This window comes from Prunus mume, linkage group LG2, assembly GCF_029339155.1.
Source record: "Prunus mume cultivar Tortuosa linkage group LG2, ASM2933915v1, whole genome shotgun sequence".
Lineage (NCBI taxonomy): Eukaryota > Viridiplantae > Streptophyta > Magnoliopsida > Rosales > Rosaceae > Prunus > Prunus mume.
Window position 1 is genome coordinate 8,666,884 of NC_142699.1, and position 22,621 is coordinate 8,689,504.

At 45.0% G+C, this 22,621-nt stretch overlaps 1 protein-coding gene and 2 pseudogenes across 2 annotated transcripts in view; all 3 read right to left on the reverse strand.

The window, feature by feature from the left end:
- Window positions 1–20,131, reverse strand: part of LOC103319971 (BURP domain-containing protein 6-like) — a 76,066-nt gene extending 55,935 nt beyond the window's left edge. For both annotated transcript variants that reach the window (XR_016123856.1, XM_016792343.2), the window contains exon 1: window positions 20,071–20,131. Coding sequence is in view for 1 of the 2 variants with exons in the window: in XM_016792343.2 (XP_016647829.2) it covers window positions 20,071–20,109 (39 nt within the window). In the remaining variant the exon portion in view is untranslated. The remainder of the gene's footprint in view (window positions 1–20,070) is intronic.
- Window positions 9,740–10,279, reverse strand: LOC148919556 (putative UPF0481 protein At3g02645; annotated as a pseudogene).
- On the reverse strand, window positions 11,987–12,636 carry LOC148919557 (BURP domain protein RD22 pseudogene; annotated as a pseudogene).
- Window positions 20,132–22,621: the final 2,490 nt, after the last annotated feature.

The window sequence follows — 22,621 nt, forward strand, 5'->3', positions numbered from 1 at the left end:
CAAAGCACTGAGATTCTCCCTCATACCGACCCGGCAATGAGGCTTCTCTTTGAGAAAGTCCAGTGCTTGGAGAGAGAGCATCAGCGCAACCACTAACCCCTATAGGCAAAGCCACGACCTGGGCCCTTTACCGAACACATCCTTAATTATCACCGGGAAAAGGACATCCAGTCACTCCGCATCGCCTTCTACACTAGCACGGAGGATCCTCTCACCCACATACATTCTTTCCAGTCTGCCTGGGGTGCAAGGGCCTCACTGACGAAGGCATGTGCCTCCTCTTTCCTTCCACTCTCGGTGGCGCGGCCCTAAATTGGTTTCTGAGCTGAACCCTGCACCATCAACACATTTGTGATGCAAGCGGGCCTTCGGTGATCGCCCTACTCCGTGGATGACCTATACATGCTTAGCGGGGTGAGGGCGAGCCCTTCGGGAGTATGCAGCCAAGTTCAGCCACGAATACTCCGCTACCTGAATCGATGATCGTGCCGCCTTTGATGCTTTCAAGAGTGGCCTCAGAGTCAACTTTTGGTACCTAGTGCACAGCAACCCTTGGAACACATATGCCAGTGATGAAGCAAGCGGCCGTTCACGCCAAGGCCGAGTACTTAACTCCAAGCCTGCCCGGCTACCCGACACGTAATCCTTTTGCTGATCCTCCACCGGTACCCATCCCGGCTCCACCTCAACATTACGCCCTACACCAAGCACCCGGGTGCCCGGCACCCAAGAGGAAGGATAGCTACTAGCATACCTTCGGCAATAACAAGCGGGGCGACACGGCTACCACCACCGGTCTAGTGGAAGCAACCCCGGGATAAGTGGCCGGGCCCCACTCCTATTCTTACCCAAACCCGAGGTTGAGGTCTTCACCACCTTAAACACTACCTATGAGAATGTCACGGTGCACGAGGCACCTATCATACTCGACCTCCACCGGAAACTAGGCGGCAAGCCTATACCTAACACAGTGTCTTACAGCCATTGTCATCGGTTTGGTGGCCACGATACGAATCTTATGTTGCCTTTCGCAACATCATTGAGGGACTTATTCGTGAGGGGAAGCTGGATAAATACGTGAAAAACCTCCCACCCCCACCTAACCTTCACCAACGATAGATCAACATGATCTCAACCATCAGTGGTGGCCCTACCATGGCTGGAACCTCCAACAACTCCATCAAACATTATGTCCGCTCCACCTATGCGCACAGGTCTTGACAGCGGCGGGGACACTTGCGAGACACAAAAAAGGTGGGTCCCATTACCTTCTGCGAGGAGGAGGAGTGTGGCGTTATCCTCCTCATGATTACCCAATCATTATCCGCGCCAACATATCTAATTTTGGACGTTGGGCGCATCTTGGTAGACATTGGCGGCTCGGTCGGTGTGATGTTTGCTGATGCCTTTGCGACCTCGGTCCGTCTCATTTGCTCGGAGCGTCACACTCCTAGTGAGCTTTTCTGGCAATGTGGTCCAGCCTATTAGGAGCATTCATCTCCTATCTCTATTGGAGCAGCACCCAGTGACGACGGTCACCACTCCCTTCCTCATTATTGATTGCCCCACAGTACAACGTCATCACTGGGCGCCTATAGCCCGGATGAAGGTTTTCATTTCCACACATATGTTATTGTTGAAATTTCCTATGCCCCATGGCACGGGCACGATCTTGTGAGGACCAACTTGGCGCTCGAAGCTGCTATGCTTGGCGTGAAGTCTACCAATCGCCAACATAGGGGTGAGGCCTAGCGGTAACCCGGGCCCCACCCACCTCGAGCTAGCATTGAGCCCCCAGAAGACCCTAGGGAGGAATCTTCCACCCAACAAGCCAAACCTGTGGAGGAGCTCGAACTGGTCACTCTCTATCAGGACATCCTAGATCGATAGGTCAAGATCGGCACCTCCCTCTCACAAGAGCTTCACTCTGATCTTGTTGCCTTCCTCCACCTCAACTCTGAGGTCTTTGCTTGGTCTTACAACGATATGCCGGGCATATCACCTAACGTCATCTCCCATAGGCTCAGCATTAATCCTGCCGTCCGACCCGTTCGGCAGAAGCGTCGTGCTTATGACCCGGAATGGTATGAGGCCATGAAGGCGGAGGTGGATAATTTGAGCACCATTGGATTCGTCAAGAAGGTGGATTATCCAACCTGGCTAGCCAATGTGGTAATGGTACGTAAACCAAGGAAGGGCTGGTGCATGTGCGTAGACTACACAAATCTCAACCGGGCCTGCCCAAAGGATAGTTTCTCCCTACCCCGCATTGACCAGTTAGTTGGCGCCACAGCCACGCCCTCCTCGGCTTCATGGATGCTTACTCAGGGTACAACCAGATCTTCATGCACCCTGGGGACCAAGCTCATACATCTTTCATCACTAACCGTGGCCTTTACTGCTACAAAGTCATGCCCTTCAACCTCAAGAACGTCGAGGCTACGTATCAGCGTCTAGTGAACAGCATCTTCACTCCACTAATTGGCAACATCATAGAAGTTTATGTTGATGACATGCTTTGGTCAAGAGTCGTCTGCTGACCAGCACATTCCCAACCTCTCTGCCATGTTCACCATTTTGAAGCAGTATAGGATGCGGCTCAACCCCACCAAGTATGCATTTGGGGTGGCCTCTGGCAAATTCCTTGGCTTCATGATCAGCCAAAGAGGTATTGAGGCCAACCCAGAGAAGATCCAGGCTATCTTGGACATGACTATACCCAAGACGGTCAAGGACATTAAGAGCCTTACAGCGTGTCGCAGCCCTAACCAAATTTATCTCTAAGGCGACTGATCGTTCCTCCCCATTCTTCAATGCACTTAAGGAGCAAATGCAGCATTACTGGACTGCCGAATGTGACTAGGCATTGGCGAGCTCAAGCGTACATAAGCCGAGCCCTTTATTGTCAACCCCGAGTGCAGGGACGTCCTCACCATCTACCTTCTGTCTCGGCCACAGTTGGCTCGGTGCTCATTCGACTACAAGAAGGTCTGAGCATCCGGTGCACTATGTGAGCAAAGGATTGCAAGATGCGGAGGCTCAGTGACATTGAGAAACTTGCTTTCGCCTGGTAGTCTCGGCTAGACGCCTCGACCATACTTTCAAGCTCACACCATCCATGTCTTAACCAACCAACCGCTCCGCAAGTGTTGCAGAAGCCAGAGACTTCTGGGAGGTTAGTTAAGTGGGCCATTGAACTTGGTGAGTTTGATATCCACTACAAACCCTGCCAAGCCACAAAGGGCCAAACCGTGGCGGATTTCATATCTGAATTCACCGAACCCCATACTCGGCGGTTCTCGATTGCAATCAAGCCTACTCCTACCTCGAAACAGGTCCACGTCACCAGCAACGGCTCCCTAGACTTAACTCAGCCATTATGGACCTTATATGTGGATGGATCTTCTAATGCCCAAGGATGTGGAGCTGGCCTCGTTCTCGCTCCCGGACAAGGTTGTCCTTGAGTCGCCATCCGCTTCAAATTCCACGCCTCCAACAATGAGGCGAATACGAAGCACTCTTAGCGGCCTTCGACTAGCCAAGGAGATGGGCGCCAAGCAAATCAAATATTCAGCGACTCGCGGCTTATTGTCCACCAAGTCAGCAGGACTTCACGACCAGGGCGTCTCCATGCAGCCTACCTCCAACATACCTGTCACCTGCTTACAACTTTCAATGCTTATCTCATAGGCCGGTGCCATGCTCAGCAGTCATGCCGATGCATTAGCAAGGCTAGCCTCGGCGATGGAGCAGGGCATAGGTCGTAACATCCACATCAAGTTCTTGGACCAGCCCGGCACACGGGCACCACTCATCTGTCGCATCGATCACAGATCCTACATGGATGGACCCTATCACCCAGATTCTTGCGAGAACCGGACACTACCTGCGATCCTGCTGAAGCGCGGCGTGTTCGCTATCGTTCCGCTCGATACTTGATCATCAATGGCGCCATATACAAGCATGGCTTCAGCCTCCCCTACCTTCGGTGCCTAACCCCAGAGGAAGGTACCTATGCCTAAGGGATATTCATGAGGGCATCTGTGGCAACCACTCGGGCACTCGCTCACCTTTGGCACACAAGGTCATTCGGCGGGGATACTTTTGGCCATCACTTCTGCGATGCGGACCTTCACCCGGAAGTGTGATAAGTGTCGGTGATTGGCGGCGCTGGGTCAAAGGAAGGAAGCCTCGGCCTGTACCCATCACGCGGTGAGCTTTCTCGGCGCTCTCTTCTTTCCTAGCACATCGGAAACCAGGCCTTCATCATCTGCAGGACACCTCCCGGCAGCCTCTGAGCACCTCCCTTCTCCACCCTCTTGGCGAGACTCTCTCGTCGTTTACGCATCTCGGGATCATCAAGATCCATGGCCACCTTCGTGCTTCCCCTTATAATACTTATCACTTTGCACATCAAAAGCTAAGTTAGTCTCAACTACAAAAAGAATCATAAGACAAACAACAACAGTGACCCAGTACTTACTCCCTTGTAAGAGTCCGGACTCATACTGAGTTCTTACGGGTGACTAGGTTTTTGCGCTCATGCTGGAGTCTCCGATATGAGTGACCTCACTCTCTCAACCTCATCTTCTCGCTCCTTGGAAATTGATCCCCACTTCACGAAACCTGCACCAAAAGTTAGATTCAACTCAGCCATTTATACTTGCACAAGCAAAAAATGAAGACCCAAGAGTCAGAGCACAAGTAAAAACACTACAAAACAACTAGTCTTAAAGGATGGGGCTAAGGACCTATAGACTGGAAGTGAGTAGGAATGTGTCTGGAGACGGTCTTCCCTGGAGGACACTCCCAATCACCATAGGCTAAGCACCATCTGTTCCGCCCAGACTTCTGCGTACTTGGCTTATGCCCAATAAAATAACCTCTCTCCTTTGCCTTCCGGCAATTGGCTTGTACCCAGCCAAAGGTTCCCTGTTGCTTGGAGATCAAATACAGGTACATATACTGCTCAAATGTTGGCTCCCCCAACCCAACCAACCACCAAGCAATATAAACTCCATGCAGAGCAGCCAAAAGTTGGGATTGTATTGCCCCGGCGCATACCCCAACTTGGCCAACATCATCTGTACCCAAGGATGAAATGGTAGTCTGAGGCCCACATAGGGTGGTACATATCCGTGAACATCATAACTAAACCCTCCGGAGGATATCTCACTACATTCGCTGCACTGGGTAACATCAGGCCCACATAGGGTGGCACACTATAATCTGTTGAAGCTCAACCAACTTTGCTTAAGCGTATTCCGCCGCCAACGGGACACCAACCGGATGTCCACCTCTAAAGCCTGAAGCCACGGCTATACCCACAGACCCTGATGGTGATGTCTGATTGCTCAAGCCCACCTCCGGTGTATGTGCCAAAGCTAGAACCCGATCAACACTGGCCTCTAACAGTTTATACTTCTTCTGCATCTCCCTATATGCCTCGGACCCAGACTCTACTGATGGCCCAGCCATCTCACCCTCATGAACTACCATCCTAGCTTCTATAAGCCCTTCTACCAAACCCTCTGTCTGGGAACTCTCATCTTCAGAATAAACATACTCACTGGCCTCTTCACTCTCAGACATCTACAACATGCAGAAATAAGAAAAATGAACTAATGCATATGCAAGGAGGATCCAAACACAAAAACACAAAATTGGACACACCTATATGCTTTTTGACCTAAAGGCATATGGTCAACAAGTTCATCTCAAGGTTCAGGGTGTTCATCATGTTCATACTCATATTCAAGGTGTTCATCCTAATCTTCAACATGTTCATACCAAAAGTTGAATTTCAATTCAAAAGTTCAAAGGAAATGAGGGCAAACCTTGTTTACATCACCACAGAGAGTCGCCGGAAATCACCTTGGCCACAGCACCACCACGAGGTATTTCACCGGAATTTTCATCTCGCCTTCTCACTTTCTGGAATTTTCTCTCAAAATTCTCCAAGTGTGAAACCTTATTAACCCCAAGCTCCTATTTATAAAGCTAGCTAAACCCTAGCACCAAGGGTACACCAGAAACCCTAGCACCCTTTCATCTTCCCTCTCAAATTCCTTGTACTTGCATCAATTTGAAATTCAAATTTTAGATTTCCAAAAAAAAAAAAAAAAAAAGAAAAGGTTGGGGACCTTGCCGAACGGCAAGGCCCATACGCATGGAAAATGGAGGCTTGAAAAATTAAGCACCCTAACAAAGGCCCAGCCAAGTCTGCGCTAAACCCAAGGGCCTAGCTCAAAACACCACAGCCCAAGACCAGTTACCTAAGATCCTTGGTCTAGGTGCCCACTTGAGCTAAACACACAAAGCTCACCCCAGCTCCAACCAACGAGCCCAGCTCCACTTTGGAGGTCTAGGCCCTCCCCACAAAAAACCCATGCCAACAAATTGCAAGCCTAGCCGCAAGGTTGCTGAAGTTATGCTCACAAACCGGTGAGTGACAAGGAACCCAAACCCACGGTGCTGGGTGGAAAGTTGCCTAAGCCTAATTCTGAACCAGCACCAAGTCCTCAACCTAGCCAAAGCAAAGCCCCAAGGACCTAGCTCTTCGGGACAGGTGCTTTAATCCATAAACCTTGCCGAAGGCCTAACTCACACCGGATCAGATTACGAAGGAACCAACATCACTTTGAGGTATCGGCTAGCCTTGCGAAATAGTCTGCCGACAACTCAAGAAAAACAAGGGCTCACGAAAGCCACTCCAAACCCAACCTGCCAAACCTCCACAGTTTCTTTGGAAGCCAAAAAAATAAATAAATAAAACACAAAACAAAACAAAGGGAAGGAAATTCAAATGGAACTTGCCGAACGGCAAGTCCCGTTAAACAAAAAAATGAGAGCTCGCAAAAATGCCTCGTAGCCTTACCAAGTTCAAGGTGACCTTTTGTTGGCTCGCAAAAATGCCTCTCCTGAAGGAGTGTCCGTAGCTCTGAGGAGAATCTGTCCATTGCGGCTATAAAGGATGTCTTTATCCTGTAGGCCTGCTTAGCCATTAGACCCTTCACTACTGCTTTCTTTTCCATGGACTCGGCCGCACGATCCGTCGTTATTGGAAGCAATGGCTGAGATTCGACCGCTTGTTCGTCTCGGTGCAGTGATTGGTGAGGTGGACTCGGGAGCCTCGGAAGTCATTTCGATTGTTTTGTTTTTGAGCTTTGCCTGTGCCCTAGTTTCCACCATGAGTTTTGACAAGAATCCCACGGGCGTGCCAAAAGTGTTGGCTGCGCAAATCTCACACAGTGCTCGGGCGAGGATGTGCATTAACACATGACATCCTTCTTTTGGATGCAGTGCGGTTGTGCGCGTGGCGTGCTAGCACGGTCTATCGTGAGTCAAGATGGTGATGAGGTTTGGCTAGAAAATGGTTAAATGATGCACCTGTTTTAAGTTCGACTCATAATCAAACGATTGTGGCCGAGAAAGGAACTGATCTCGGCCGTCGGGTTCACGGCCTGAGCTACAAGGCCGTTTAGTGGTGGCGTTGGTGGCGGGTTTTAGGCGGTGCTCAGGCTTATTGCTCAGAGAGCGACGGTCCTATGATATATGGGGTGAATGAGATGATAACAGAGATGGTGCTCCAGCGCCTTGAAAATCAAGGGTCGTATGATATATTGATGATGGATTTTCCTTACAATCTACCACTACTCATAGGAAAAAAATAAAGGTATTGAAAGGGCATTACAGGAAAATATAATTTGCTCCGTGGGAGGCTTTTGGTTTGATGTTTGAACCCCTTGAATGTAGTCTTGAGGGGGAGTCCTAGAGGGACAATCGAGGCTAAAAAGATCTGCGTGGTGGAGCCTGATCGGGGCAAGTGGATGGTCAAATCGGCATTTGGGATCGTGAAGCATGGTGGTGTGACCCCCATAAATCCCGGTCAATCTCGGCACCGCCCGATCGTGGGTTCGCCCCTTGGCCGTGGGAACGTATTTAATGCCCTGGTCTGGTGGTTGGTGATCTGACCTCAAGTTGTAAGAATACTTATGAGAGAATGTTTGGGCCTAACCATTTTGATTTCCATCACCAAATCCTGACTTCAGTCACTTCCCTTCTTCCCTCGTGCATTAAATGCTTCTTGCGACTAGTGGGTTTGGTGCAATAGTCAGAGGCATTACTTCATTAAATGGAGCGTGGGATCTTGAGGCCACGTGGCAATTTGACCACAATATCTTCGGCCGTGTCCTTTATGGCCTTCGGCTTCGGCCTATAATACCGCGGTCGCGAGGCCGGGGATTCGCCTTTGCGACTTTTCTTTTGTTTTCGGAAGGCGAAATGCCTAGCGAAAGCGTGGCCGTTCAGTTCATGAGTAGGTGCTAGGGCCGAGAGGAAGTCCCTTCACTCAGTTTATGACCGTGATTTATTAGGCACAAACACCTTGCCAAGCTCCTAGCTCCGGCACCCTGCCGAACAGCCCTACCGCCAACCCAACCCCTTGGCAGCCCGGCTCAAACACAATACCTACCGTAAGGATGTCTCTTGCCATTTGGCACCTCCGTTTGCTGACACAGCCCAACTCCCGCCATACCTAAACCAAGAGAGACCAGCACCACCTCCCGTAAGAATGGTGGCCTCGGAAATTCTCTCGAAACCCGGTGACCGAAGCTTTGGTCTTTGCAAAACTTCGGTAACCAAAGCGGCAAGAGGGGGGCGGCATCATTTATACCCTTCTCAATTTACAAAACCCTATCTACTAAGAGCCCAACCCCCACTTGTGCTAGGACACGTGAATCCCAGCCAGGCCTCCAATATTTAAATTTTTTTTATTGAGGTTCACGTGGTTCTCCCTTGCCGAAGCCTACTAGAGCCTTGTTGCCTAAATCTTGAGGCCCAACCTTGGCCAACAAAAAGCCTTGCTTTTTCTCTTAAAATTCCAAGGCCTTCCAACAACAGCTCTGCTCTAGGCCCAGCTAAAATAATCTTGCCGAAGGAATTAACAGCCTAGGCCAAATGGCCATTCAAAAAAAAAAAATTTGCCAAAACAAGAGGTTCTAAGGGCCTTTTTGGGTCTTCTTTTGCCACAAATTTGTGGACCCAAGTCCATATTCCCTACATCTATCCCTTTGGTTACCAAACGAAGGACCCGGGTCATACCCACGGAGGCCCACAACCATTCTTGCCTAAAGCTTCAAGACCCAAGTCTACTTTCTTTCAAGGTACCCAGCTACCGAAAATCCCAGAGGCTCACACAGCTACCAAGCGTTGACACAACTTCTAGCTTGCCAACTTGGGGGACTAGGGAATGCCCTACGGCTCCCGCTGAACCTGGAATGCTCAGTCATGATTACACAAAAATCTAACAAGTTCCCAACCTAGAAGTCACTTCTTGACCGCGAACTTGGGGGACTACTATTTACACCATAATCAACCGAGCATATCCAGCCTCAAAGCGACTAGCACCAAAGGCAGACATGCCTTCTCTCATGCCGAAGGAAGACACTCTTCTAAGGTGCCAAGCACCTGCTGAAACTTCCGACTGCTAAAGCTCACAAACTGCTAAACCTAATCTCCATGACACGTGTCACCACCGCAACAACTTGTACAAAGTCTCAGATGGAAATCTACACCAACCTCCCACTTTCATTTCCCTATAAAAAAAAGCACAATACCCTAGTAAAAAGGGTAACTACTTTTCTACCTTTTACTATTACTCTACTAAAGTTACCCCTCTTAGCTAACTTAAGCATCAGAGTAGGCATGAGCAACAAATCTGCAACCACTAAACATGAAATTGAGGAAATAAAGAACCTACAGCACCATTACGGAGCACACTGTTTGAATAAATGTGAGCACAACTAGTATAGCGGCTACAATAATAGACAGGCCAGCCCATGGTGAACTGAAATAGTCTTGTTTCAAGCTTGCCTAAAATAGGCCCCAAGTCAAGAGAATTAATAAATTCCTCTGCAGCCTCGCTGTCCGGTAGCATAGATTCAAGAATTCCACTCTTCACAAGCAATTCCACATCCCTGGCACTGTCGACCAGGTAGTCCATGACGAAGACATAGTCGTTGATGTAATGATCATGAAGCTCACACTGCTCATAGGCAATAAGATTGCGGAAGAAAATTTCTGTTGAACCCCGTATTTGCAGGTGTGGGATTTTGAGGATTCCATTCTCAAATTGTATGTCAAATAAGTTTTTATCTTTAACCATCATAAACTTGACTCCAGCCTGGTGTAATTCTATTGCACTTGGTATGGTTAAAGTTTTGAGTTTTCTTCTGGTTGGAAGATCAGAAGGTAATCGAAGTGGTTGGTTTTCATCAATTATGGTTTGGTTTCAGTTTCCAAAATAGACAAACCGAGACCTACGGTTCGGTGTTCGGGTTGAGCCCAAAACTGAACCAACCCAGACCAAACCCACCCCAATCGTGACCCACTTTTCCACTATGTGCGTAGTTTTGTATTTACTTCAATGAGAGAAAAATGAGAGAATGTACGTCGAATATGGACAAATCTTTAATATGATAATTGGTTGATTTTCAATAATTAAAGCTAAATACAGAAATATTCAAAACTTACCTATTAAACCTATATGTAAGTACTCTTGATGTCCAACACTTATCTACTTTGCTGTGGATCGTGAAAGCTTCTACTTTGCTACTCTTTCTGAGCCCCTCAATAGCTACTGCAGAGAGCCTTGGAACTAATTGAAGGCAAATTTGAGGCAACATTATTTCAATACACCTTAGACAACTATTTCTGTCATTGCAGTTGTCTTGCTCCTAATACTGACTTGCATTCAAGCAGTGTGCTCTATTATTTCTGTTATGCCTTCTAAGGACCAGAACTATTAGTCTCTCCTTAGTTCACCATTTTCTCCCTCTTGGCCCTTTTTTTTTCCTTTCTGTATCATCTGTTAGTAAACTAAGTGTGCTGTGTTGATGTTAGTAGAGTGATTAAAGCAATTAACATGCTTGTTTTGTTTGTTTGTTTGTTTAGAAGGCATAGTGAGATTGATCTTGCTTCTGTTGTAGAATTTCTTATTGTGTTTGCATTTGCTATATGCAATAAGCTATAGAGTTAAGAAGTCCTTGTGAGAAGTGTGAGAGTTCTAGAGTCCTGTATGGACGAATGATTACGGTTCCAGAAGTAACACTCCACCCACGAATATAGAGCTTAATGACAAGTATAGGATAGGTTGAGAAAGTGAGATGTGTCTAGCACACTGCCCATACTGTACGTAGTGTTAGTATGGACAAACTTGCTTGCAAACTTGTTGTTTTCTCTTTGGGATATGGAACTGGATCCAAAATCTATGGGTTAATCATTTTATTGGTCCCTGAATTTAGACCCAATTTGCATTTGAGTCCCCCAATTTTCAAATCGTTCCCATGGTCCTTCAACTTCAGTTTCGTTAGAACAAATGGTTCTACAGTCAATTTTGTTAACTAATCTGTTAAATGCAGGGGCAAACTGGTATAGTTGGTATAGCCGCACTACTATTTCAATACTACGTTGTACTACTATACCAAATTACCAAAAAGTGACATATATATCCAATGGACAAATTTAGGGAGGCACTTGTAGATTGTATGCTTTACAAGATGGATTAGATTAGTACTGGAATTTGTTCCTTTTGTGATAAAAGAAGTTTTCTTTGGCGTTACAAACAGAGCATGGAAAATATGTTGTTTTGCATCTTGGTATGTTTCTAGATACATTAAGCCTATTCCAATGTAACAATTCAACACTCGAACATTAGGGAGAATGAAATTAAGTAGAACCGCAACAACATGCTTTACGAGTACAAGTTGAAGTTTATATAGTTACAAGAGAAAACATGATCGGGTAAATTTCAAGCAGTTTCTGTAATCTGTGTTTTTTAGGCAACCCGACCACTAATGCCAAAAACTTTATCTCATCATATATCTTACACCACAAGAAGAGGCAGAAATAAGTAGAGTAGGCAGATAATTATACAGGAGTGCAAGCTTATTATACGTACAGTGCTAAGTGATGATCATGCAGATTTTTAGTTCGGAACCCAGACAATATGATCAGTGGGGAGGAAATGGCATATGGGAATTGTTCCGGGCTTAAATTTGAGGATTTGGAAGGCCAAATGCTTTGGGTTCCATTATGATGTGTCTAGATGGCAGATGGCTACTGCTTTAACCTTCACCCCGCCATCGCCTTTCAGGGAGAGAACATAAGATGTTGTTGGTTTTAATACATAGCAGTAGAACACAGCATATGGATACTTCTGCTTATGACACACAACGACTTTGTCACCTACCAGCTTCTTCAGTCTCGTCATTGTTGTATACTTGTGCATGGACATGGTGGCTCCTTTTTCCAATACCTCCGTCGAGATTGCTTGAACATTTCTTGTCCTAAGCTTCGAAGTGCTAAAATCAACCATTGATTCTAAAGATGTGGCGCAATATATTTCCTCTCCCTTAATGCCTGGAGCCTCACATTCTTCGATTGTTTGCTTAATTGTTTTGGCTTCCACAGATGTTGGCTTCCCTGAAAAATGGTTGAAAATTTATGGTAGTTTGTTAGAGGAGAAGGGGATCGATTGAGCTCTTTCTTATGGCAGGAAAGTAGCCGTGTTTGAATTTCTAGGGAATTGGAAGCTCATTGTTGTGCCAGGGCGCATGTCCTTCTCCAAGAAGAAAATAGCTACATTTTTATAATGGAGTTGATTGTCAATGGGATGATCATCACTTGTTGCAGTAGGATTTCTTTCAAGAAGAAACACCTTCACAGGTTCTTGACTGAAGTCCGCACGCTTCCTTGGTTGAAAGAGAACTCGGACTACGTTCGAGGTCAAGCGGTGGAAATGGGATAAGTACCTGCAAAGTCACTCTGACGCTCAAGTCAGTGTTTGCGCAGCGTACTCTTAGTGTTCAATTGAATTTCTCGTACCTTTGCTGGAGGTCTAGCCGAGTTTTTATAGCACTTCGAGTTCTTAGGTTTAGCCCCGTTTCCCAAGCTTTGCGCATCCCGTCCTCCACTTCATGGTAATGGGATTAGATGAGCGTGTCTCCCTTGCTCCACACTTCTCTAGTGGGAGGGAAGTTCGATCATTTCACGTCTTTTAGTTGTGGCATATGGGTTAAGCCATGATACATGAGATTTGTTCCCCACAGTGTCCCCCTTTTTTCCTCTCTACATGTTTCACGGGTGGAGAGGGAAAAAAATGATCTAAGTGGGACTTTGGAACATGATTTCTTCGGATTGAGCGCATGTCATCATGATGGGCTTGTGGCTGAGCCCGAATAAGCCATACGTTTTCTTTCTTAGGCTTGCTGGTCAAACACAAAAATATGATTCCTATTAGCCTATCACCAACCCATGCACGTTGCTTTCACACCTTGCATGTGAAATATCCAAACATGAATTTGCATGCATGTTGCTAACTTTTCAAGTTTCAACTGTGGACTGTTATCCCTATGTGAAGTATCCAAGTGCAGACAGCCAACCCCATGCGCAAGTGGACCCTTTTCTTTATTTTGGATTTCTGCACCTCTGCCGATCCGGTGGGCCCATGCGTATTTTCCTCTTTGCTAACGACCCCAGTTGAAGTGCGCAGCTTTAAGCTTTCCGATTTGGTGGGCCCCATGATCCTTGCTTTCTCTTTACTAGGCAATCCCAACCCCATTTGGGGTGCGCTTGGTTTTGATATTTTGCCAATCCGGTGGGCCCCATGCTCCTTGCTTTCTCTTTCCTAGCCGATCCTAAATGGATTGGGGTGCGCCTGGTTTTAAGCTTTGCCAATCTGGTGGGCCCCATGCCTCTTGGTTTCTCTTTGCTAGTCGATCCCAACCCCAGTTGGGGTGCGCTTGGTTTTGAGCTTTGGCCAATCCGATGGGTCCCATGCCTCTTGGTTTCTCTTTGCTAGCTGATCCTAACCACTGTTGGGGTGCGCTTGGTTTTAAGATTTTACAAATCCGGTGGGTCCCATGCCTTTTGGTTTCTTTTTACTAGCCGATCCTAACCCCAGTTTGGGTGCATTTGGTTTTGAGCTTTTGCCAATCCGGTGGGTCCCATGCCTCTTGGTCTCTCTTTGCTAGCCGATCCCAAGCCCAGTTTGGGTGCGCTTGATTTTGAGCTTTTGCAATTCGGTGGGCCCCATGCTCCCTGCTTTCTCTTTGCTGGCCAATCCCAAATGGATTCCAATACCCCTTAGTTGTCCTTCCGGACCCATGCGCCTTTGGTTTCTAAACCGATCCAAGGTGTTCACGACCTTTTTTTTTTCTTGTACTTGAGCCATACACGCGGGCCCCAATACCCCTTAGTTGTCCTTCCGGACCCGTGCGCCTTTAGTTTCTCAACCGATCCAAGGTGTTCATGACCTTTTTTTTTCTTTTTCTTTTTTCCTATTCCCTTGCGCTTTGAGCTGTCCATGCGGGCCCCAATACCCCTTAGTTGTCCTTTCGGAGCCGTGCACCTTTGGTCTCTCAACCGATTCAAGGTGTTCACAACCTTTTTTTTTTCTTTCCCTTTTTCCTTTTCCTTTTCCCTTGCGCTTGAGCTGTCCATGCGGGCCCCAATACCCTTAGTCATCCGGAGCCGTGCGCCTTTGGTCTCTCAATCAATCCAAGGTGTTCACGACCCTTTTTTTGTTTGTTTTTGTTTTCACCAACTCCCAAGCGGTCCACAATCTAGTCTTTGCGTGATAGGTGAACAAGCCTAGCTCCGTAGGTGTACTTACTACCTTGCACCACTTATTGCTTACATCCATTGCTCTTCTTTGTCTTTTGTCGAAGTGTGTACGGCTTTTTGTCAGAGAAGCTCATGCGTTGGGTAGAAATAATTTCGACTGGTCATATCAGGCCAGGCTTTGTTGCCAAAGCCTAAGGCAAATATTTGAGCCGAGCACAACGAACCTTATCTTTGCTTTTGAAAAACTTCTTCCTGTGACTTCTATGAATTATTTTCCCAATCTTCGTCTCCTGCTATAAAAGGTCTGTCGATAGGGATACATCCATTCGTAAAACCATTTATACTTTGCTTCTGTGCATTTGAGAACTCCGACGAAGGGCTTTTGTTCTTGCCACCACCTAGTAAGTACTATTTTCATCTTTGCTATTTTCATGTCGAGCCACGAGACTTGGCCCAAGTCCGATGGTGTCCCACCGAGTTACGAGATACTTAAGGCTTACACTAAAGGATGCATTCCCAACAACGTGGGGATCGATCCTCTTCCTTTAGGGTCAAATATGTACACTGGTGCCAGTATCCCTCGGGTTATTTAATTCTCTCGCCGACCCACTTAAAGCATGTTAGGTTTCCACTTCATCCCTTCTTTCATATGCTCCTGTTCTTCTTGGGTCTTCACCCCATGCAACTAAACCCGACTTTTTACCTTTTCATATCTGGGTTTCTAGTCGTCAGTTTGAAGTGGGGTGTGTCCCTTAGCTTTAAGGATTTCAAGTACCTCTACGACTTGGCTTGTGTTAGGGGGGAAAAGTCACTATTTCTTTTTTACGTCTGGGCCTGGTAAAAAGGTATTTACTTGTAAACCCACTTCCACCAAGTACTGGAAAAACCAACCTCTCTTAATTACTGGGGAGTGGGCTACACCTGAGATGTCTAACATGCCTATCCCGTCGGCATTTGGCCTAAAACCTGGTATACATATTTATGTCTTTGAAATATAGTTTATTGTGTTTTTGCGAGTCTAACTAACCTCTTCTTTTGGCAGTACTTCCTTCGGACAAAAGGTATCTCATTCTTGAGGATCGGATCTCTTGGTTGGAGGAGAACTTGGCTGGTCAGGGGCGGGATATCACATGCTTCGTCGACCCTGCGACTCTTATTCGTCTCTCCACTACTCGTCATACGACGACTTACCTCCCATTCATTTTGGCTGATTCAAACTTGCACGAAATTGACTTGTTCAAGGACATTTGTTCCGTCGATGTTGAGCTTTGTTGTACCGAGGATTCAACGTCTCTTATCCAGGCCAGCTTTCAAGAAAAAGAGGTTGAGTTAGCTAAGCACAGCAGCTCGAGGATCTGCGCATTCAGTCCGAGTCCGATCGGTCGGATATGTTAGCGCCACACTTATTGTCGATCCCGGGCCGCGAGGAAAGAAGACCAGGAAAAGAGCCCGAGCCTCCAGTCGAGAAGAAGTTCCGCCATGCTTCACAGGTCGTTTTGGGTTTAGGTTCACCCAATGTATCTGCTTCGAGTACTCCGTCCCAACCTCGGCATGTCCTCGTGCCCCACTCCTGCTAGCTTCTGGGTGAGAACGACTTCATAACCATGACTGATGAATAGATGTGGGGCTACCAATCACAGTGCTTGAATGCGATATGTTTGGGATTTGTGCCGGTGTCATCCAATTGCCATGCCCTATCATAGTTGCCTGTGTAATGCCCACTTTTTATTTCTTGCAGATGGTTGGCAATGCGCAAATAACGAGGTTTCAAGCTATGAACCGAGAGATATGCGAAAAGTTCAGCCGGAATGGCATCACTGTGTAACAATACAAGCCTCACTCGGTGATGAAGGCCATCTTTTCCTGGTCCTCAATTGCCATTGGGATTTGATTCCCAAATAAGTGTTAGGAATGAGAGAAGTTCATACCCAGCAGTAGCATCTACCATTTAATCGATCTTTGGTATCGAATAACAATCTTTCGGACAAGCCTTATTTAGGTTGATGTAGTCTAAGCACACACACCATCTCCCATCCTTTTTACTTACTATCACCACATTTGAGACCCAAGTCGGACACCATACTTCTCGAATGAATCCTGCCTCGAGCAATCGATCCACTTCATCGCTAATAATTTGGTTCTGCTAAGGTGCGAACCTCCTCTGCTTCTCACTGGTACAGGGGGTGGTTCAGTCAATGTTCAGCCAATGACACGAGATCTCCAGGTCAATCCCCGGCATGTCTGTAGGTGACCACGCGAACACGTCCATATTCTCTCTTAATAACTTCATTAGTTGTTTTACCTCATCTTCAAGTAGGAGGGAGCCCACCAACACTTTTTTATCATGATAAGAAGGATCCAGAAGCTCCTCCTTGAGTGGCTCAACAGTCGAAAACTCTGAGTTATGCTCCTTCTCTTACTCTGGTGGGTTCCTCCGTTAATTGCTATAAATCCTCGCCCTGCTGCGAAGTCGCAGCCTTAAGGCTAGTTGCTATGTTGTAGCATCTTTTGGCCTCCACTTGATCCCCCCTAATATCAACTGTGGTTCTCCCATCTTTGGATAGGCACCTCATCACTTGGCAACGTGTCGATGCTTCACCATCCATTAGATGAATCCAATTCCTTCCTATTATAGCATTATACGCGCTCGGTGCATCCACAATTACGAAAGTAACGAATAAGGTCTTACCTGCGGTAATAACCAGCAGAGTCACATCTCCGATCGGTTGTGCTTTCGTCCCTTCGAACACGTAGATCGTTGTTGGGTTTGTGAATCTCTTTTTCATCCAACTTCATTCTTTTGAAGGTGCTCCAGAATAACACGTCTACACTACTTCCCCCGTCAATCATTACTCTTCTTACTATCAAATTGGCAACGCGGAGGGTCACCACTAATGCGTCGTTGTGAGGGAACTCAATTCCTTCCATGTCTTTCTACGTAAATGAGATAACTCTAACCTTTTCCAGGGCTTTGGTAGACTCGGACGCAGATGCGATCCCGTTTATGTGTCTCACCTTTTCAACTCATTTTTTTCAGACCGAGGTCGATCCTCTTTTCCTTCCACGAGATTCGGTCGACCATGGATGATGTTGATCTCTAGCAATTCTTCATTTGCGATATTTCCGGTCATTGTTTTCGACCCACCTTCTTCAATTGCTATGTTCTCAAGTTCAACGCTGTATTGGGATAACATTCCCTTTCTCAGCATTGCCTCCACTTGATACCTGAGACTTCGGCACTCATCGATAGTGTGCCCAAAGTTGTTATGATGGGCGCACATCTTGTTTCTGTCTCGCTTCTCTGGGGATTCGTAGATCGCATGTGGTGTTTGAAATATTCCTTTGCCCTTATTCTTGTGAAAAAGTTTGGCCAAATTCACCGTCAGTCTGGTGAAGGGTCGGCTTTACTTAGATCCATTGCTAAAATATTGTCTCAAGGAGTATTTCGTCTCCACCTTTTGCTCCGGTGCAGGCTTTGGGATTGCAATGGTGGAAGTGGCGCGTTTTGATGGGCGAGTTCCTATTCTTCAGTCGATGATTTCGTCCGCCTGCCATCACTTCCCTCATATCCACTGGTGGAGTCTTCACTAAAGATCTGTGCATTTCTGTCCCAGGTATGACCTCACGAAACGCCAAAGCAAAGCAGATGAGAATAACACTCCTCAAGAGTAGACATTTCCTCTGTAAAACGCCTCAAATAGTTTTTAAGGCTTTCTTCGACACTTTGCTTCGTGCTGAATAGGATCATGACGTCCTTTCTCCTCGTTTGATTGCAAATCTATTGAGATATGAACATTTCACAGAGTTGGGTGAAACCTCTAATAGACCTTGGTTTCAGCTGTCTAAACCAAATCAGGGCCAATCCTGACAAACTTGAGGGGAACAACTTACACAGCAGGGCTTCTTCATCTCCTTTGAGCACCATTTGTTGTTAGAAGTGATAGATATTTTCAATGGGATCAGTCGTGCCCTTGAACAGCTTAAATTTAGGTTGCGTGAACTTAATTGGCTTTCAGGATGTCCTCTGTGAATGGCGACTTGCAAATTCCTTTCGCCGCCTCCATAGCTAGTTCTGCAGGCGTTTGTGGCTTGTACCCTCTAACAATCTTCTCGATCTGATCATGCAAATCAGTGTCCTTCGACTTTTTCGCCATTTTCTGTAGGTCGAGATCTTTTTCTTGATCTCCTACCGTGGCCTTGTCATGGACGCTCGAGTGCGTGCTGCTGGAGGAGTCTCCCTCAGAGACCTCATGTCTCTGCTTCCTCTTGCCCTCTTTTGAACCCTCACGACAAGTAGTGTTCTGCGCCTTCTCTAGAGCTTTCTTTGCTACCTTTCTTGTTTCACGCAATTCTTTCATGATTTCCCTCAACTGGATAATAGCAAGGCTTGGTTCCCCATCCTGAGCGTTAGACCTTGCGCTTGTCGAGGAGTGGGCATTGCATTCCCTGGGATGGAGGTGTTTAGAGTCCCCTGTGCAGGTTCAGTCATATTTATTATTAATTTGCGAGATTCCCACAGACGACGCCAACTGTTGGAGCAGGATTTCTTTCAAGAAGAAATACCTCCACAAGTTCTTGACTGAAGTCTGCACGCTTCCTTGGTTGAAAGAGAACTCTAGATTACGTTTCTGAGGTCAAACGATGGAAATGGGGTGAGTACCTACAAAAGTCACTCCGACTCTCAAGTCAGTGTTTGTGCAGCGTACTCTTAGTGTTCAATTGAATTTCTCATACCTTTGCTGGAGGTCTAGCCTGATTTTTATAGCGCTTCGAGTTCTTGGGTTTAGCCCCACTTCCCTAGCTTCGCGCATCCCGTCCTCCACTTCATGGTAATGGGATCATATGAGAGTGTCTCCCTTGCTCTGCACTTCTCTAGTGGGAGGGAAGTTTGATCATCCCACGTCTTTTAATTGTGGCATATGGGTTAAGCCATGATACGTGAGAGATCCCCACATCACTCTAGTAAGAAAATGGGCGTCGTGCTAGCTGTGGTAGTATAGTATTTTCAGGTTTTCCCTTGTGGTCAATTGACTTTCCATTCCCAACAGCATTCATGACATTTGTGCTCTTTTCTTCGTATGTGGAGTATCAACGTCATAATGGAAAATACATGATCAGCCGATTGAAGAGTGAGTGACACATTTGTGAACATGTTGCCATACGTACTCCAGTAACATACTGTATTTATTCAACACGAACCAGGATGCAGAAGTTCACTGATAGCTCTTGGCATCTGTGTGTTTGGCAGGACGGAGTTCCAGTAAAGTTAAGGTGCCGGTTGAGCAGCATGGTTTGCCAGTGCCACCGTTGCTAGCTGCAACATTAATTCGAACTCTAATTACAATCAAATCTCACAAAGTGTAATTAATTAATGGACGACACTTATTCCTTTATATAGAGTACAGTGAGAGATAATGGGAAAGTTAATCAAATTGCAGAGCTTACACTGAGAAGAGCAAAGATGAGTGGGAGATGAAACCCCATTAGGACTGAAATTAAAGAAAGTCGGAGCCGGCTCTTATGGTAACAATAGCAACTGGCTTCTCCATTTTATAGAAGGAAGGGAATTGTTCCTCTGTATGGACGAATGATGAAGGTTCCAGAAGTAACACTCCACCACCAATATAGAGCTTAATTACTTCCCATTGCCTCACTCAATTAAATTCATTTGAGGCAAGTGGCATGATGTGATGTATATCAGACATAATTGTGAATCAAATACAATTGTTGCACGTTGGAAAAGGTACCTCTGGATGGCCCATAAAGTACATATGGTTAACCATAATAGACCTATGTGATTAAATTTGAGACAATATCAATTGGTAGAATTTCTTTCTTTGAAAACGGGTGAATGTGTACTGCAACAAGTGGTATGAGAGCAATGGTTGGCCTAGGACACTTGGGTTTTAGGTGCATCATTCAGGATTGAAGATAATAATACACAGTAGGTTTTCAATATCAAGAGGGTGCAAATTATTGGCATGAGCAATCCTACAATGCATCCTCTGGATCTTTTCCCTTTCCAATTTATGCTTTATTAATTTAGTAAATTTGACTCTATCCCTTCAAATTAATATTTTCTTACCTACAACCCATTGTTTTATTTGTCTATAAATAAAACCCGATTTTTATAAGAAAAACCCTATAACTAGGATCCAACTCATCAAGTTTCCTAATCAAGCTCAATGTGTTAAATGTTATATTTTTTAAATTCCTATGATACCCTTTATTACATTTTTAACGTGATTTGTTTAAGAAATTAGCTGCAATTCAATGCCGATTAATTGTGTTTCAATTTTGTATAGATTCCAAGGATTTAATGGAAAAATTATATTTCCATCTACCAGAGGAACCAAGTAAGCTGCATTGAGCTTCTCTTGTAATCGACCAAAGGGAAACCAACTTTGTCGTTTGAACATAGCAGGTGCAAATTTACCTCACTTCCTTTTTTGTTCTTATTTTTTCCACTTCAGAGTCATTCGTCTGAGATAATGCTTCCACATCTTCATTGCTATGTTTGTAACGCATTTCCATTTTCTTGAAGCTTTTAGTTTCTTATATTTCATGGTATGTAGTTCGTAATTTCAATATTTTGAATGGGAAAATGACCAAAATGACCGCGTATTAAACAAATAGCGCCTGACATGCAATTGCTTGAAACCATTTCAATTTTAGTTTTTAGTTTTCATTTTTTGTGTTAGAGTATAGAATTTTTAGGTTTTAGTTCTCTTATGAGTAAAACATGCATTAAATCAGAATTTTTAGTTTATTGCCCTATTTATTTTAAAAGGGTAAAATGGGTAATAAAAATGAGATATCACTACCACATATTACACTTTGCACGACAAAGAGAATTTCGGCCCGCAAAATACATTGTAGTATCACAAATTCAGCGCGACAGAAACTTCATCGCACAGAATCCGTCGCGCAAAGATCGTGAAGAAAGACTTTGTGTGACGAAGTTTTTCATTGGTCGCAGCGACTTTGCACGCATTTAAAACATATTTGTACGCAAAGTGACTTTGCGACGAAAAATATTGGTTGCGCAGTTTACTTTGAGCGATGAAAATATTTGTCGCGCAAAGTGACTTTAAGCGACGAAAAATATTGGTCGCGCAAAGTTTTGCGACGAAAAAATTGGTTGCACAAAGTTTTGCGTGTGAAAAAAATTTTAAAAATTTTTAAAAATAAATTTCCCGCATCCCATTTTTTGTATCTGCCCAAATTTTTAGAGTTTTGCGCGACGAATACTAATGTCACGCAAATATTTGTGCGACGAAATATTTTGGTTTTTGACTTTTTGTTTTATTATTTCTTTAATATTAATTTAATTAATTTAATTATTTCTAATTTTTACTTTTTAAATTTAATTTAATTGTATGCTTTTTTCGTTACTTTAATTTAAATTGATATTAATTTAATTATATTAATTTTTTCAAATTTTTACTTTTTAAATTTAATTTAATTGTATGATTTTTTAATTACTTTAATTTAAATTGACATATTCAAAATAAAATTACATATGAAAAATAGTGATCAAATTATCCAATAAATATATATAATATTCAAAATGTACACATAAATTAACAAAGTACAATAATAAAATCCTAATACAAGCATATTGTGGTGGTAGTGGCGGAGGATATGTTTTGATAGCTTCCTAATCCTCAACTTTAGCCGTCAAAGTCTCGATGATTCCTTACACACACACCAAAAAAAAAAGGGTCAAATAACAAAAAAGAAAAAGGAAAAAAGGGATAATCTCCCCTAAAATTGTTATACCACAAATCCAACCCAAACTCCAATCCTTCCCCTTTACTCAACCACTAACTCAAAACTAACTCCAAAAACACATATTAATGAAAAAAATTTAAAATTTGGAGAGAATATACCTTTTGGCAAGATTGAGAGTGAGTAAGAATGAGAGAGAGAAGTGAGTGTGAGAGTGAGAGATAGTGAAAAGAGATATGAGAGAGTGAGTGAGAGTGAGAGATAG